General features: G+C 34.3%; 1 protein-coding gene across 2 annotated transcripts in view; it reads right to left on the bottom strand.

Annotated features, from left to right (window-relative positions):
- BMPR1B (bone morphogenetic protein receptor type 1B) overlaps positions 1-19,503 on the bottom strand; it is a 465,626-nt gene that overhangs the window by 37,840 nt on the left and 408,283 nt on the right. For both annotated transcript variants that reach the window (XM_074228071.1, XM_074228070.1), the window contains exon 5: positions 12,858-13,017. In XM_074228071.1, the coding sequence (XP_074084172.1) occupies positions 12,858-13,017 (160 nt within the window). The remainder of the gene's footprint in view (positions 1-12,857; positions 13,018-19,503) is intronic.

The following is a 19,503-nucleotide window of genomic DNA, read 5'->3' as shown; positions in this document are numbered from 1 at the left end:
TAAAGAAATGAATACATACACACACACATATATATATATATATTATATATATATACATATATATGAGGAGTCTAATGTAGACAACTAAGAAATATAATTAAATTGAAAATAGGGAAGTCTTATACATAGGAAAAAAACAGATGAGGAAAGAAGACAAAGCAAAGTGGAATATTAGGTAAGAGATTATTACTGTAAGGGACCTGAACTTAAAAAAATGAATGAATGGTGAAAAGCTGAGCTACTTTAAATTTTGTAATGTATGCACTTTTCAAATAAACCTGATTGTGATAGGGAAAGAGACTTATTAAGTTACACTTTGAGACACAGAGATTATCTATAGTTCAACAAGTTTTACTGGAATATTATAAAATCATTAAAATAAACAAATGAAAAAGTACATGTGGGACATAGTTAATATGACAGAGTAAAGGAAGAAATGCAATATAGATCTCCCAACATTCCTGGGTTTTTTTAGGGTTTTTTTTTTTTTGCAAGGCAAATGGGGTTAAGTGGCTTGCCCAAGGCCATACAGCTAGGTAATTATTAAATGTCTGAGACTGGATTTGAACCCAGGTACTCCTGACAACAGGGCTGGTGCTTTATCCACTACGACACCTAGCTGCCTCCCAACATTTCTTTTCAAACAACTTTAAAATAACATTGCAAATTGAATTCTGGAGCAGCAGAGCCAAGAAAAGATGGAGGTGAGATGTTTTTTCCACAGTGAGACAACTTAAGAGGTTGGAAGGAGAACTATATGACACTAGGGTGGGGGCTGGCCCAGGTCCTACATGGCTGCAAACCCGTGGTAGAACTTAGAGGTGTCAACATTATCAGCAGTTTCAGAAGCTCTAAAACCAGAGAAAGTAAGGGGATCTGGTAGCTAATCAGCAAAAGACTACAGAGTACTGCTATGCAAGCATCAGGCAAGGAATAAAGTGGTATTTCAGAACTCCATTGCCCATACTCACTTTCATTTTACAGTTCCAAAGCAGAGAGCACTCGAGTGTTTGCTGTTCCAAGGAAACAGAGACCCTGAGCCGCAGTACCATTTGTAGTCAAATGGGATCAGAAGTCCTGGCAAACTTTTGGTCCAAGTAAACAGATGCCCTGAGAAGCAGTTTCACGTATACCTGAAAGGAAGCAGTGATCACACCTTTCCTCAAATCACAACACTTTGAAAGCACTCTCAACTTCCAATAATTCAGAACTAGTTCTGAAAACAGGATGGGGAAAAAAATCCTGAAGCATGGGACAGTTTGCCCTTCCACCAAACTCATCCTAGGAATAGAGTCTAAAGTTTAAAGCCAAGATAAAAGTCAAGTAATGGGCTGAGAAAATGAGAAAACAATAAAAACATGACAATGTCAATATAGCTAGAACAATCAAAACCTCAATTTTTAAAAAGTGAATTAAACAGAGGCCCACAAAAATTTTTGGAAGAGCTGAAAATTATTTTATATATCAAATAAATCAAAAATTGGGGAAAAGTGCCAGAAAATATGAAATAAGAACAAATGACATATGTTAAAAACAGAATTGGCAAAATAGCAAAAGAGATACATAGCTTCACTGATGAAAATACCTTAAAAAAGTAGAACTGGCCAAATGAAAAAGAAGGTATAAAAACTCATTGAAAAAAATTCCCAAGTCATCAAGAAACACTAAAACACAGTAAGAGTAGAAAAAAATGTGAAACATCTCATAAGAAAAACTATTGATCTGAAGAATAAGTCAAGCAATTATTTAAGAATTAAAAGACTGTTTGAAAGTCATTAACAATCAAGATATCAAATCTTAAGAAATTTTAAAGGAAAATTCATCTAATATCCTACAAGCAGAGGGCAAATTAGAAACTGAAAGAATCCACTGATCATCACCCAAAAGATTCCGAAATGAATTTTCCCAGTAGATTAATAAAGACAAATTTAAGAAATCCCAGGGAGAAAAGAAAACATTGCAAGCAGTCAGACAAAAACAATTCAAATATTTTGGACTGGTAGTCAGGATTAAACAAGATTCAACAGCTTCTACAGTAAAGATTCAGAGGACTTGGAATGTGATAGAAGGCAAAGTAGTTAGGATTACAATTAAGAACAACCAAAAGAGCAAAACTGAATGTAATTTTCCAGAGGAGAAAACAATAATTTATAAAATAGAAAACCTCCAATCATTTTTGATAAAAAGACCAGAGATGACTTCAAATGTAAAATTCAAGAGAAGCATAAAAAAGACAAATATGTAAGAGAAAAAAGGGACACTATCATTAAATTGTTTACAATTCTATATAAAAAGATGATAAATGTAATAATTAAAAACCTTATAATGTATATATTATATTTACAGAACATATAATTATATATAACTTATAGAGGATGATAACTCTAACTTTATCAATACTAGAGAAGATAGAAGGACTCAGCATAGACAGAGGGCATGGGATTGAGTTGATGGAATGATCCTGAAAAAATAATAGGCGAGAAAGATGGGTACATAAGAGAAAGGAAAGGCATAATGGAAAATACTGTCACATATAATAGATACATGTAAGAAAGAACTTATATATGGACGGGAAATGGAGGTGCAGGTAACATTTAAACTTCATTCTCATCTGAAATAGTTTAAAGAGGGAAGAATACACACACAGACACACAAACACACGGACAGTAGAGAAATCCTATCCAAAGAGAAGTAGGACAGGAAGAGAATCTAAGAAAAGGCTGATGGTAAACAGGAGGTTAGTTTAAAGGAGGCAGTAAGTAAAAAAAGATTTTCAAGGAGGGGAAAGGGTAAAAACAGATCGAGAAGAGTAAAGCAGGAAAAAATGGAATGGAGGGAACTGAACTGTAAACAATTTTAACTGTGAAAGGGAATGGGATGAATTCACTAGTCAAACTAGAGGCAGTCAAATGGATTAGAAGCTAGCATTAAACAATGTTATTTACAATAAATACACTTGAAAAAGAGACATACAAAGTTAAAGTAAGGAACCAGAGCAGAATTTATTATGCTTTTGCTGATGTCAAAAAAGGCAGGGGTAGCAATGATGATTGCAAACAAAGCAAAATCAAAAAGAAGACCAACTTAAAGAGAAAACATGTAAACTCTTGTTAAAAGGAACTATTAAAAATGAAAAAAAAAATCAAACCTTAATATCTATGCACCAAACGGCATAGCAACCAAATTCTTAGAGGATAAGTTAAATGAACTTCAGGAAGAATAAGAAAATTAAATTAACACAAGACATCAACTTTACCCTTTCAATAGCTAGATAAAAGTATAAAATAAATCAAAATAAAAAATAAAACAAAATAAATCAAAATGCAGATAAGGGGACCAAAAGAATTTTTGAATAGTTAAATGTTATACAGCCCTGGAGAATAAATGAGGAACAAAATGATTATACCATTTTCTCAGCTGTAGATAACATATTCACAAAAAAATTATTAGAGCATAAAAGTTCACAAATAAATACAATAAAAGCCTTTTCAAGACATAATGCAATAAAATTATTTTCAATAAAGGGCTATATAGCTATATCTATCTCTCTATATATCTATCTATCTAGCTATAGATTTACAAAATAAGACCTTTTAAACTAAATAATCTAATCCTGAATGAATGAGACAAAGAACAAATCATAGGGGGGAAAAAAAATCAACAAATTCTCTAAAGAAGATGACAATGAGACAACCTACCAAAATTTATATATTGAGGTACACAGTCAAAGTAACAAAGGGGAAAATTTATATCTACAAATTCATACATTGAAAAAGAGACAAAGTATAAATCAATGAATTGGGCATGTAATTAAAAAAAACACTAGAAAAAGAAGAAATTAAAAATCACCAATTAAATGCCTTGATAGAAATCCTGAAAAATCAAAGAAGAGATAAAACTTCTGAAAGAAAAAACAAGTTTATTAAAAAAAACTATCAACTAGCTGGAAAGGGGGAAAATAGGTTCCCTTTTCTTCTGTTTAACCCTTCCCTATCTCTTTGTACCGTTTCCTTCCTCAAAAGTATGATTTTTTTCTTACTGCCTCCTTTAATCTGCCTTCCTGATTGCCACCAGCATTTCTTATATTTTCTTCCCCTCCTATTTCCCTTTAGATAAGACAGATTTCTATAATGTGTCTGTTGTGTATGTGTGCATATCTGTCTGTATTCTTCCCTCTTTAAACCATCTGATTAATTTTGTCTTTTGAAAAAAGCATAAAGTAAATCAAATTACCATAAAGAAAAAGAAAAAAGGGAATGCAATATTAAGAATGAAATTAATGCAATTTTTTCAACTCTAGGTCAAAAAATTGACAACCTAAGTAAAGGAGATAGATATTTACAAAAAATATAAATTGCCTGGATTAAAAGAACATTAAATAGAAAATTTAAAAATCCAAATAAACTTATCTTGGAAAAAGAAATTGGAAAATCCATAAATGAACTGCCTGGGAAAAATCCCCAGGACTAGATGAATTTGCAAATGAATTCTACCAAATATTTCAGGAACAATCAATCCCAAGACTCCATAAAGTATTGGAAACAAAAGGTAAAGGAGTCTTATCAAATTAATTTTATGATGCAAATACAATTTTGAAGCCTAAAGCAGAAAAAAGAAAAACAGAGAAAAAAAAAACACAGACTAAATTCTCTAATGAATATTGATGCAAAAATTTGCATAAAATACTAGCAAGGAGATGATAGAAATAAATATTAAAAGATAATATACTATAAATAAGTTAGGAATTTATACCAGGAATGAAGGGTGGGTTTAACGTTAAGAAAAGTTTAGCAAAACTGACCAAGTAACAAAAATAGCAAAAATTCTATGGTTATATCAATAGATTTGAAAGAAAAAAATAAAAAAAAATACCCTTTCTGGATAAAAACACTAAAAAACATAGAAATGAATGGCATCTTTAAAAAGGTTTTAAAAACTGGTAAGTCATATTCAACTAAAATCAAGAACAATCATATGGAATAGGGATAAGATAGAAATATTTCCAATAAAGATCAGGTTTTAAACAATGATTTCCATTATCACCTCTATTGCTCAATATTGCATTGGCAATAAGACAAGAAAAAAATTAAAACTTAAATATAGACAGTAGGGAAATAAAATCACTCTTTGCACATGATAAGATTATATAATAAATGAACCTCTAGAATCAACTAAAAAAGATAGATAAAAAAATCAAACAATTAACAAAAGTTGCAAAATAAACCAATATAAATAATCAGCATTTCGATACATTCAAAACAAAACCCAGCAGGAAGAGAAAGTAAGGGGAATTCGACTTATAATAACTGTGATGTAGTTTAAAATTATATATTTACCTATATGTTAAGATAAAATGATGGACTATATAAGCACAAGTTAAAAACTTTCCATGCAAATGAAAACAGATTCAAACAACTGAAAAAATTTTCACTGCTCAAGGGTAATTTGAACCATTATAATAAAATGACAATTCTATCTAAATTAAGCTACTTATTAAGTATCAGATCAATTAAATTACCTAGGAATTATTTTATAGAACTAGAAAAGTCATAATAAAATTCATCTGGAAGTAAAAAAGGTCAAGAATATCAAGGGAATCAATGAAAAAAGTGTGAAGTTAGGCAGGCAGTTTAGTAGTTCCAGATTTTAAATGGTATTATATAATGGTAGTCATCAAAATAATTGTGAACTTGAGTTTGATTCCTAGAAATATTTTTTAATAGATCATAATGCAAAATATTGGATGAATTAAAAAGGAACCAGTAATTATGAAAAGAAAAAGATTACTTCATCAAAAATAAGTCATACTAAACTAAATGAATTACTAAATAAGTTAATGAAAGAAAAATTTTGCATAAACTCTTCCTAGATCTTAACCAAAGCTTTTAATAATGTATTCCATATTCTCTTATATTGATGATATCATTGTTTAAGATTTAACAAGGATCACATGGCAATATAATCAAATGGATTCTGAACATGTTAATGGATGGACTAAAGAGCAGTGTTAAATCAAATTATGTTCTTGTGTCAGATAGTCTTCAGTGAAGTACCCTAAAAATATATTCTTGCTACAGAAGCATCAGTTTCCAGTTAATAAACAAATCAATATCTAGTTCCATGACATACAAAGATTGCACTACGACTGTTCATGGATGCAGAATACAAAGAATTGCCTTCTGCAACCTTGTAATATAAAAGTTAGTATAAGATTCAAAACATTCCCTAGGCCCAATTATAAAAATTGAATCAATGATACCTTTCAATTATAATAGACTTTTACTGTGATAAAAGATATGGTAAATATGAAGAAAAAGAAATAACAGAAGAAATAGATAAGGTAAAGCAGAGGAAAGAAAGCAGAATGAAAACATACCAACTCTGTAAAAAACAGCAATGAATTAAAAACAACTTAAATACACAGAAAAAAGTTCAGAAGGCAACATGGCACTTTGGTTGACAATCCTGGGGGAAGGTATATACATTTCATATAGAATTTGATTATTGTCCTATTAAAATCAAGGTTTTGATTCTAAATTTATTAACAAGAGAACATTTAAAATGAACAAAAAGACCTTTAAATAAACACAAATTCCAAATTTTACCAAATGCTTTCAAGTACCACTAATTTCAAGAATAAAAATAATTGGCATCTTATGGAAGAGGGGGAGTGAGAAGAGAGCCTGCCCAGCTGACCTCACACTAGCTCAGCTTTTGACCACCAGTTCCATCTAAATAAAATGAGTAGACCTTGGTAATAGCCATCAACTCTTTCCAATTAAAAGGAGTGAATAAAAGACAATCTTGTCTTTATCACTGTGTTATCTTAGGTGAGTCACTTCATTTCATTGTACTAACAAGTAAAAGGAAAGAAATATTTCAAGTTTTATTTTTAAAATACTAGTATTACCTCGGCAGGAATATTTTTGCTCTCTGTCTCTTTGTTTCCCACTCCATCTAGGTACTCCCCCTAATTCCCACGTGTAAATTCATGAGATGAGGCTATGTTCTATTTTTTCTCTACCAGTTTCCCTAAGACTCAAATTCATTTCTTTAATTTGAGCCTTTTTGTAAGATTAGTGACCTGAACTTTGATTTATTCTCTTTTTCTGGGCTCCTCACCAATTTTTATGAGAGATTCTAACCTTCTCATTATCTATTACCCTCCTTGAAAATTCTTTTGTTGATAATAAACTTATCTTGATATCTTTGATGTACTTCTCTATCTTCTTGGTCAAGTTTGAATTGTTCAAACATCTATTTTCTCATTTCTTTTGTTGACTCCTAAAAACACACCAGCAACCTCTCCTCAGTTCAGCCTTTTGTCCTGTGTCCAGAACCTCTGCCACTCATATCTACTTCTGCAACCTTATCAAACCTTAATCTAAATGTGGGTATAGGAAAAGAAAGGAAATAAAGTTTTTGAATCATGAAGAAAGATGAGCAAAAAAATGGTATCTTAGCTGGTTCTGGAATGTAAAAATCATCCAGTATAAACATAAGACTTCTGAAAAGCTTTATTTCCAAATACACTTAGCATGAAGTTGTTAAATCTGGCTCATTCATTACCTTAAGTTCTATCACTGATAGCTAATCATTCAGACTTGGAAATTTTCCCTAAACCAATGATTACTAATCCATAGACCACCACTAACAGATTTGTACATAGATTTCAGAGAGTTCATGGACTTAACTGGGAAATATTTTATCTTTATTTCAACACAATTGGTCTGATATTATAAAGGATGCAGATAAGTTTCATCAGATTGTCAAAGAAGTCCATGATGGAAAAAATTAAGAACTCCTACTCTCTAACTGATGTGTTAGTATGTCAATGTATTGAGAACAAAACAAATAAAATATATTAAAACTTCTTTTACTGAGTAGTTGTTTGGGGTAAAAATACTTCCTGTTGAGGTGAGATCTAAGTATTTCATCTTTAGTGCAGGAATTTTGGTTCTGTAAAGTGAAGGTAAGTAAAAATGGGTTAGAAGGATGACAGAAAAAATGCCAGACAGTATGATGTCAGTGAGTCAAAAAACTGAACACTGTGAAAAATATGGCAGTGAAAATCGATGGTTTTCAGAGTATGTAGGGGGATGGAGCCAAGATTGTGACAGAAGAGGACCATCTCCTCTTAGGTGCTCTTGCTCAAAACTTATTAACTAAGAACTCTAAAATTTTGAGAGACAGAATACACAGAGGGATGCAGTAAGGCAACTTCCCAACCCAAGGGCAACCTGGAAAAGAGCTGAAAGGCTCTGCTCCATGGGGTTGGAGGGGTAGCGTGCCAGAGCAAGGAAACTTCAGCCTCCCGGAGGCAGTCCCAGGGCACTGGGAGCCAAGGCTAACAGCAGCGAGGGTAGGTTCCTGATCCACATCCCAGGGAGCACTAGGCACAATTTGTGGTATCAGCAGCGTTTACCTCTGCCAGAGCTAACACATGAAGCCCAGTCCTCAGGGCACACAGCAAGCAGCATGGCCAAGGCAGCCCTGATCCAGGAACCAGAAACAGGCAGAGCAAGTAAGCAGTAAGCAGGAGCCCCCAGGGCATGAGTGCTGAGCCTGGGGGTGGGGGAGTGGAGAGAGATTTCCGAGCTCTGTCCTGGAACAGGACTCTGGAGCTCTGACCACATTCAGAATCCGATCGCAGTCAAGGTCTCCCATAGAATAGCAGGGCCCGACCCCACCTCAGCCCCATGGCAGAGGGGTGCTTTTATGGTCATTCATAGACCAGGAGGGAAGACAGAGTCTCACAAATGGAGATCCTTGTGGGGGGGGGTTCCCACTAATACTGAAAAGCTCAGGAAGCACCATAAAACCAGGCACAAGCTGGAGAAATGAGTAAGCAGAGAAAAAAGAGAAACATCATTGAGAAATACTTTACCTGTGATCCCAAGAAGGATCAAAACACTCAATCTGAAGATGAGAAAGTACAAGCTCCTGTGCCTAAAGACTCCAAAAAAAAGCAGAATTTGGGCTCAGGCTATGATAGAGCTCAAAAAAGACTTTGCAAATCAAGTGAGGGAGATAGAAGAAAAATTGGGAAAAGAAATGAGATGCAGGAAAAAATATGAAAATGAAGTCAGCAGCTTAGTCAAGGAGATCCAAAAAATGCTGAAGAAAATAACATGCTAAAAACCAGCTTAGGTCAAATGGATAAAACAGTTCAAAAAGTTATTGAGGAGAAGAATGCTTTAAAAAGCAGAGTTGGCCAGATGCAAAAAAGAGATAAGAAAGTTCTCTGAGGAAAGCAAATCCTTCAGACTAAGAATGGAACTGAGGGAGGTTGCTTATTTTATGAGAAATCAGGCCACAATACTTCAAAATGAAAAGAATGAAAAATTAGAAGAAAATGTGAAACACCTCATTGAAAAAACAACTGATAGGGAAAAGATTTAGGAAAGATAATTTAAAAATTATTGGAATACCTGAAAGTCATGATCAGGAAAAGAGCCTTGACATCATTTTCAAAGAATTACTACAGGAAAATTGCTCTGATATCCTAGAAGCAGAGGGCAAAATAGAAATGGAGAGAATTTACCTATCCCCCCCCACCAAGAAAGAGATCCCAAAAAACCATCCCCCAGGAATATTATAACCAAGTTCCAGAACTCCCAAGTCAAAGAGAAAATATAACAAGCAGCCAGAAGGACACAGTTCAAATATCGTGGAACTGCAGTCAGAATCTCACAGGACTTGGCAGCAACTACATTAAAAGCTCATAGGGCTTGGAATATAATATACCGGAAGGCAAAAGAGCTTGGAATGTAACCAAGAATCAACTACCAAGCAAAACTGAATGTCCTTTTCCAGGGAAAAAGATGGACTTTCAATGAACCAGGGGAGTTTCAAATGTTCCTGTTGGAATGGCCAGAGCTGAACAGAAGGTTTGATCTTCAGATACAGGACTCAGGTAAAGCATAGAGAGTGAAGGAGAAGGGGAAAAATGAAGGACTTGATGATGAACTGCATGTATTCCTTTATACAAAAATGATACTGATAATACTCATATGAACCTCATTTAATAGAGCAGGTAGAAGGAGCTTTTATAGATGAAGCACAGGAGAAAACTGAATTTGAAGATATAATGTGGTATAAAAATAGAGTCAACAGATAAAAGGGAAATGTAATGGCAAAAAAAAGGAGAAGAGGAATAATCTAAAATATTTCATATAATAAGATATTTCTTTATTGCAATGAGCTATTGCAATGATATGGAAGGGGGGAAGGCAAGGGGCAATGAGGGAATCTTTGCTCTCAGCAGAGGTGGTTAGGAGAGGAAACAGCATATATACTCAATGGGGTACATACATCTGGAGTAAGAAGTAGGGGAGGGACAGGGGGAAGGGGGGGATGTGAATAAAGGAGGAGAGGATGGACCATGGGGGGAGAGTGGTCAGATATAACACATTATCTTTTTTTACTTCTTGCAAGGAGCTGGGACTGGATGGCCTGTCCAGGACTACAGGGCAGGGGGGATGCTGGGCCCAAGGGATGGTATGTGGGTTCAGGGCCTCTTGGCCCTTGGGGTGGCGATCTGTCTGCTGCGCCACTCAGCTACCCTACCGCAGAGACAGAGTGAAAGGAGAGAGAAAATATAGTACATGGTAGGAGAAATATGAATGGAGGGAGTTGCAATTAGCAATGACAACAGTGGAAAAATATCGAAGTAATTTTTGTGATGGACTTATCATAAAGAATGTGATCCACCCGCAACAGAGCTGTTGGTGTTGGAACACAGACTTCTTCTTCTTTTTCTTCTTCTTCTTCTTCTTCTTCTTCTTATTATTATTATTATTATTATTATTATTATTTGGGTGGGGGTGCAAGGCAAATGGGGCTGGGTGGCCTGCCTGGGGACACACAGTTGGGTGATTGTTGGATGTCTGAGGCCAGATTTGGACCCGGGTGCTCCTGGCTCAAGGGCCAGTGCTCTTTCTGCTACCTGGCCACTCCTACTATAGTTATTACTATTTTATTTTAATTTAGGTCTTTTTTTTTAGTTTTTACAGGGCAGTGGGGTCACACAGCTGGGTGATTGTTGGGTATCTGGGGCCAGATTTGGGCTCGGGTGTTCCTAGCTCCAGGGCCGGTGCTCCATCCCCTGCACCACCTGGCCATTATCCACAATTATTAGTATTATTATTTTATTTGAATTTTTCTCTCTCCCCTTTACTTTATTGCTCATGCAGATCTATATTTTTTGGGGAGAGGGGGTATCATGTTTGATCTTAAACAAAACTATTTTAGTAATTTATAAAAACATTATTTGTACAAAATAAGAATAAATAAATGAATAGAGGGGAAAAAGAGTGTGTAGATTGTCTGAGGTTCCACCTCACACTTCTCAGACTGGTCAATATGATGAGAAAAGGTAACGATCAATGTTGGAAGGAATGTGGAAAATATGAAATTCTAATGCACTGTTTGTGGAATTGTGAACTCACCTAACCTTTCTGGAGAGTAATCTAGAATTATGCTCAACGGACAACAAAAATATGCATACATTTTGATCCAGCAATAATACCAGTACTGAGTCAATATCCTGAAGAGATCATGAAAAAGCATAAAAACTTCACTACATCCATAGCAGCCCTGTTTGTGGTGGCAAAGAATTGGAAATTGAGTGAAATGTCCATCAATGGAGAATGGCTGAACAAACTATTATATATGTATGTTATGGAACACTTATCATTATATTAGAAACCAGAAGGGATGGGAATTTAGGGAATCCTGGAAGGATTTGTATGAGCTGATGCTGAGCAAGATAAGCAGAACCAGAAGAACATTGTATACCATATAACAAAAACATGGGGTTGATGATCAAACTTAATGGACTTGCTCATTCCATCAGGGCAATAATCAGGCACAATTTTGGGATATATGTGATGGAGAATACCATCTGTATTCAGCAAAAGAACTGTGGAGTTTGAACAAAGAAAAAGGCTATTACCTTTAATTTTTAAAAACCTGCAATCTTATTCTATAATTTTGCTATCTCTTATATTTTAGTTTTTCCTTAAGTATATGATGTCTCTTCTTAACACATTCAATTTTGTTCATTGTTTAGCATGGAAACAATGTAAAGACCATCAGACTGCCTTCGGGGGGGGGGGGAGGGGGAGGGCAAGATTGAGGGGGAAGTGTAAAATTCAATAAACATAAAAAAATAAGAAAGTACTTATAATAAAAACAAAATGCAGGAGGGAAAAAAGAGACTGTACATTGAAATGGGTCAGAAAAAGAACTCTGAACATCACAAAACTAAAATGCAACCAACATATTTTTCCACTTAATGACTGTCACGTGTCTGTGACTAATTCACCTATAGAGTCCAGGAATTACTTTAGTATAATGGTAAATGATCTTAAGTTTTCAGGGGCAAAATCTAATTTCTCATTTGCAATGAATCTGACTTTTTAAGTTCTGATTTCCACATTTCTGACTGTGAATTGTACTGAAAAATAAATTAACATAACTAGAATGAATTTTTAAATTTTGTGTAAAACATTCCAATGTAGATATAGCTATAGTTATACACACATATGTGTATGTGTGTGTATATATATGATCTTTAATTTCATAGAAACATGAAAGACTTTTTTGTAGTTGTAGCAGAAAAAAATCAAAAATTCAAAGTTAAAGGGGTTCTCAGAGGTCAAATCGAATTACTTCTTTTTTCAGGTGAGAAAACTGAGGTCCAGGAAGATACCTACATATCTAGTGCCAGGAGAACAATTTAAACCCTTGTCCTCCAACTCCAGAGTCAATGTTCTGTCCTTTGTACCATAGTACCTCTAAATTAGTGCTGTAAAATAGTTAATCATCTATTTTGAACTACTTGAACCACCAACCTGCAAATATTGTTGATGGAGTCTTCAGGACAATGATGGTGGCATTTGCATTTCAAAAGCTTTGGCCGAGGGGTAGGGGCTGTGATCACACCATCTTCCTTCTTGCTGTCCACATTCAACTTTCCCGGACTTCGCAAAAGCATATTGTCAAGGAAATTAGCTATAAAGGAAGAGCAATATATGTATATATGTATATATATATATATATATGTATTTTTAGATCCATGGGAGTGTTTCCAGTGGTATCTACCAAAAAAATAAAAAGGAGAAGAAGAAACTTAAGGTATAAAATTTTTGAAAGTGATCTTCTGGTCAGTATTCATTCATATAATTCAAATTGAGAGACTTTGTAATAGAAAAGTCACTATTTTGGAGACTGTTTCTCCACATGGGATAGTTCCATAAAATATACAAAAATTTCCAGAATAATTTCAATGTAATCTTTTGTATTTTAATTATTACATAAAAATGTAAAGCAAGAAATGATGGCAAAAAATTTTCTGGCATATTTCTGCCATTACAAGGCAATAACTCCAAAAGTAACAAGCTAGTATAGTCAATAAAGTGTTCAGGAAAACCAGAATTTAAATTCTGCCTCAGATATGTATCAGCTGTATAAACCTGAGTGTAATAATCTTCATAGTCCTAGTTTCCTTTCTATTAGGTGGTGATGCACAATAGTTCCTAAATCTATCTCATGATCCCTTTAAGTAATTTAGCAACCTTACTCTACCATATATATCCTACCTCTTAACATCAGACTCACTATAACTGATCCAGACACATATCATTCATGAATGTTTTTACAAACAGGTACATGTAACTACCATAACAACCAAGGAACAATACTTCTGTTTGAGGGAAAGAAGGTAGGTAGTCTTTCTTAAAGTAAGGAAAAAATGTTACAGTAAGAGAAGATATAATGTAGTATAACAATGAGATAACATTTTTTTTTCAAAAAAATTGGGGTCTAAAAACTGGGAGCATCTTATATAATGGTTGTAGATTATTTTACTTGCATTTCCTACTTTTTCACACTTGCTTTTGGATCACTGTGGATTTTTTTACTTTCACTTCCCAGATTTTTGCACTTGTCTTTGTGCATTTTGCCATGTTCTACCCAGAAATGCCTCAGAAAAGAATTTTTTGTTCAGTTCTAAATTTTAGTTAAAGAAAATCCAGTTTGAAAAAGTGAATGGCAATCATTGCTAAAAGTTAGTCTGGTCCTCCTCCAACTGAGAAAACAATCTGAGACTAGTCATAGGAAGAAGAAACCTTACTGAAAACGTCCCAGCAGAAGGTCAAGAGACGCAAGGCAGCAAAATGGCCCAATTTAGAGTGGGAACTGAAAATATGGATTGAAGAGCAAAGGGCAATTGGAATTACTGTGTCCACAAAAATGGTTCAGCAGGGGACAGCTAGGTGGCACAGGGGATACAGCACTGGTCCTGGAGTCAGAAGGACCTGAGTTCAGATTTGACCTCAGACACTTAATATTTCCTAGCTGTGTGACCTTGGGAAAGTCATTTAACGTCACTGCCTTGAATAAAATTTTTTTTTTAAAAAGATGGTTCCATGTTTTTCCACCGTTGCCATTTTGTGATGGACTTATCATAAAGAATGTGATGCACCCGCGACAGCGTTGTTGGTGTTGGAACAAAGACTCAAGCACATTATTATTATTATTATTATTATTATTATTATTATTATTATTATTATTATTAGGGGTGCAGGGCAAATAGGGCTGGGTGGCCCGCCTGGGGACACACAGTTGGTTGATTGTTGGTTGTCTGAGGCCAGATATGGACCCAGGTGCTCCTGGCTCAAGGGCCAGGGCTCTGTCTGCCACCTGGCCACCCCTACTGTTATTATTACTATTTTATTTTAATTTGGGTCTTTTTTCTTTTTTTATTTTTTACAGGGCAGTGGGGTTGGGGTGGCTTCCATGGGGTCACACAGCTGGGTGATTGTTGGGTGTCTGGGGCCGGATTTGGGCTCAGGTGCTCATGGCTCCAGGGCTGGTGCTCCATCCATTGCGCCGCCTGGCCATACCTACACTTATTACTATTATTTTTAAATATTAATTTTTTTCTCTCCCTTTTACTTTATTGCTCAAGCAAGTCTATATGGGGGAGGGTGTATTTCATTTACTCTTACACAAGAATATTTTATTAATATATAAAAACATTATTTGTACAAAATGAGAATATTAAATTAAAAAAATGTTGCTAAAAAAAGATACTTCAGTGGAAAGCCAGAAGACTTGCTGATGAAAAGGTGACTGATTTCAAAGGATATAAACAATGTTTCAGGCCCATGAAATGGAATGGATTAAGCATGCATACACACACCAGACTTGTCCAAAATATGCTTAAAAGCTATGAGGAAGGTCCTTAAATTTCATGATAAATAAAGGAGTTGAATAACTTTTTGTAATACATTTTTTTCAAATTTTGGGGCCTAAAATTAATTCATCTCATTCTTTGTAAAATATGGTAATTTTTTCTGGTCAAGTTGATGTGAAATCCTGGACTGAAATTCAAATTCTATTTCTACTACCATGGACAGCTCACATCATCCCTGATATTGTGTCCTCATCTGCAGAATGAGTTTAGATTTGATATTTTCCTAAAATATTTAAGTCCACAAAATTCTATGACTAGCTATACTTCATTCAAGCTTCTATGGATTTAACAATGATTTATACTTTTATTACCAAAAAGGAAAGTCAAAACTTTGAATCAAAGGTACTACACCTGAATTTTATAATGCTTCTCTTACCATTTACCTCTTCAAATAATGATAAGTATAGAACAGTCACTGAGAATTCCAAATACTGTTCAAAATGTTACAATTTTACAATTAACTCTCATATAGAGCTAATTAATAAAATGAAGGGGGAAAAACAGTAAAATATGACAATAATTTTCATCACAATTCCTATACCAGCCCCACCAAGGATATCATTTGCTAAATTTTAAGTTAAAAAAAAACAAAAAAATTGTCATGTTTTAAAAAGGAATGTCATTCCCCAAAGTGATCACTTGGCTCATGGCCATTCATTGAGGAAGATGATTGAAATATGGCATACATTCTATTATTGTCAGTTTTCACTCAACAGTTTCATCTATTTCCCCATCATTTTCCAGTTAAAGCTCCCTCACCTCCAGTCAACAGTTTTTATAGTGTATAAAAAAAACTAGAATTTCATATCCATACACACCCAAAGGGCAACAAAAATGTGCATACTCTTTGATCCAGCAATACTGGGTCTATATCCTGAAGAGATTATGAAAAAGGGAAAAATTCACTTGTACAAAAACATTCATAGCAGCTCTGTTTGGGGTGGCAAAGCATTGGAAATTAAGTGAATATCTTTCAATTGGGGAATGGCTTAACAAACTTTGGTTTGTGTATGTCATGGAAGACTACTGTTCTATTAGAAGCCAGGAGTGATGGGATTTCAGGGAAGCCTGGAGGGATTTGCATGAACTGATGCTGAGTGAGATGAGCAGAACCAGAAAAACACTGAACACCCTAACAACAACATTGGGGTGATGATCAACCTTGATGGACTCACTCATTCCATCAGTGCAACAATTAAGCACAATTTTGGGGTATCTGCAATGAAGAACACCATCTGTATCCAAAGAAAGAATCGTGGAGTTTGAACAAAGACCAAAGAGTATAACATTTAATATTTTAAAAAAACCTCATTATCTTATTAATAAAAAGAATGTCATAATCAGAGCATAATAGGTCTATAGATGGAAAAGATTTCAGAGAAAACCCAATGTAACCTGAACCCAAGGAAATTAAATGACCTAACCAAGTTATAAAAGCAAGATGTTTATGAAAGTCCATGAACTTCAGAGATCTTTAGTGTTCTTTTCAGTGTACCATGTCATCTTTCCATTTTTCTCTTTTGTTTCTTCACAAGCATTGTAACAATATTTTTCTTAACTTATTACACTTAAAATGAACAGAATTTGACCTATGGTATGAATTAATGGCGATGTCGTGGGTTAGCTAGACACCATTTAGAACCACCTTACATTTTTTGGCAAGGCAAATGGGGTTAAGTTACTTGCCCAAGGCCGGATTTGACTCAAGTGCTCCTGACTCCAGGGTCAGTGCTCTATCCACTGAGACACTGAGACACCTAGCCACCCCAACCACCTTACATTTTAATAAAAGAATTTTATTCCAATTGACTTGCAAAACTTACAGCATTATTCATTTGGCATTTTAAGTTTTCTTGTACAGATTAACACATTTATATCACATTGAGCTGATTTTACCAAACGTTTATTAAGTAATAAATTCAAGTCAATACTGCAGGCAGTTGGTTATAAAGAAAAAGCCCTCTACTTAAGGAACCCACAAGTCTAATATTCTCTAGATCTAGGAAAATAGAGAGATTCTATGCACCAGCTATTTGAACTAGATTTGGAAGCTCCTGATTCCTGGACCAAAACAAATGAATAAACAAATAAAATATAAATAAGCACCATTTACATAATTTTATCTGAAATTTGGGAAATTTAACATGTAAATACATATGGAAGAATGGTAAGAAAATAGACCTTTGCAATATTGTGGCATATATTTTCTTTCAAATCAAAAATTGATAAAGGTGGTAGATGCTTGCTGTCACAACCTAGAAACGGGGTTTTAAAAATGAGGTTGCATTTTCTCACAGGGGAAAAACAATAATTTCAGGAAGACCCAGATTCAAGTTTTCTCTCTAAACCATCAAAAAAACTAAAATTCTGCTATAAATGGGTGTGTTATTTAATTTTACTTATTATAGAATCAGGTAGAATTAAGAACATTATTAGTGAATAGCTGAAACTGTTTTGAAGAACATGAACATTCTGTCCCCTGAGTATGATTTTAAGTTATTTGTGCCCATGTGTCTACTTTTTGGGAAGTTAGCACAGCTAGTAAAGATGCTTTTTTACTCAATTAAACAACCAACAACATTTATTAAAAGTCTAGTATGTCAGACTTAGCAGAGTAAGTAACTGTGCTTTAACACAAGGGACACAAAGAAAGCAGAGAATTTCTGCCTTCAGGAAGCTTGTAATCTATTGGGTAACAGATTTCCTGTTGATATTTATCCTTCCTGCTCAAAGAAGATCATAATATCAGGGAGGTGATGCCATGATATGCAAGTGAATTGGATGTAAGTGAAAGGATGCCATCCAAAGTCACCAGCCTCACTTTCTCTTCTGTAGCCTTCTAGTCCAATAGCCTGATATAGATCAGGATATAAAACATATATACAAAATAAATACAAAGCAATAAGGTGAGAGAGGGAAACACTAGCATGTCAGGAAATTAAGAAAGATAGATGCGATGACACTTGAAGTATTCTTTAAAGGAAACTTGGGATTCTCAGAGACACAGGAAAAGAGAAAAAAATATTTATATTAGTTCTTTTTATGGTGGTAAAGAACTGGTAATAGAGGGGATAACCATCCATTGAGGAATGTTTGAACAAGTTGTGGTAAAGGAAAATGAATATTAATGACCCTACAAGAAATGATGAGCAAGCAAACTTCAGAAAAACCTGGAAAGACATACATAAATTAATACCGAGTGAAGGGAGCATAACCAGGAGAATATTGTACACAGCAACAGCAACGCTGTATGATAACCATCTATATGATAGACTTAGCTCTTCTCAGCAATAGAGTGATCAAAGACAATGCTAAAACACTTGTGAAGGAAAATCTACATCCAGAAAAAAGAATTATGTAGTCTAAATGCAGATCAAATTATACAATGACTATTTAATTTTTTCTTCCTCATGGCTTTTAATTTTTGTTATACACACACAAACACATATACGCATATGCGTCCATGTTCATGTATTTAGATATACATATGGACACACACTTAATGTGGTTTACAATGATAAATATATGTAATTACCTATATGATCAGATCATCAGAAAAGATTATCTCTGACTGAAGTTATCAAATATGATCAAATATGTGTGTATATATTTACTTGTGTGTATATGGAGAGTGCATATTCAGAAGAATTCTTGTCTGCTAATCCTCTCAACTGAGCACAAAATATGGACATGCCTGTTCTTCAGATATTCATCATCACCTTGCAATATGGAAGTTGTCTTCCAGTTTGTGAATGACATTTCACTGGTTGCCTCAAATTACTGGAGAACTTTCTGAGGAAGATCCACAGTAATTCAAAGAAATTTGTCCCATTCACAAAGGAAAGATCAAGGAGAATTTCAGATTATTCTATTCATTTAAAAGGACAACTCATAGAAATAGAATCCGTGCTAATCACAAGTCTAATAATTATCTCCCACTTTCAACTTATTCTTACAACTTAATATTTGAAAAAATTTTTCCATGAAAACAATCTGAATGAAGTATAAAAAACATCAACCTTAAAAGAATTTTCTCCATGTGATACCAGATTATCATAACATCAAGAATAAGTGCAAACATTCCTTATAATGTATATCATACTGTAATGTTTGTTTTATTGATTTTACTTTTCCAACCATGAGTTTGGGAGACATTAATACTAATTGATTTTGAAAATAATCCTTCCCTGTAGGATAGCTATTAGAGTAACATCTTTCTGACTCACCATTCCAAATCATTT

The sequence above is a fragment of the Macrotis lagotis genome, chromosome 3 (genome assembly GCF_037893015.1).
Source record: "Macrotis lagotis isolate mMagLag1 chromosome 3, bilby.v1.9.chrom.fasta, whole genome shotgun sequence".
Lineage (NCBI taxonomy): Eukaryota > Metazoa > Chordata > Mammalia > Peramelemorphia > Peramelidae > Macrotis > Macrotis lagotis.
The sequence above is the reverse complement of the archived record's forward strand: the minus strand, read 5'-3'. Positions and strand labels throughout refer to the sequence as shown.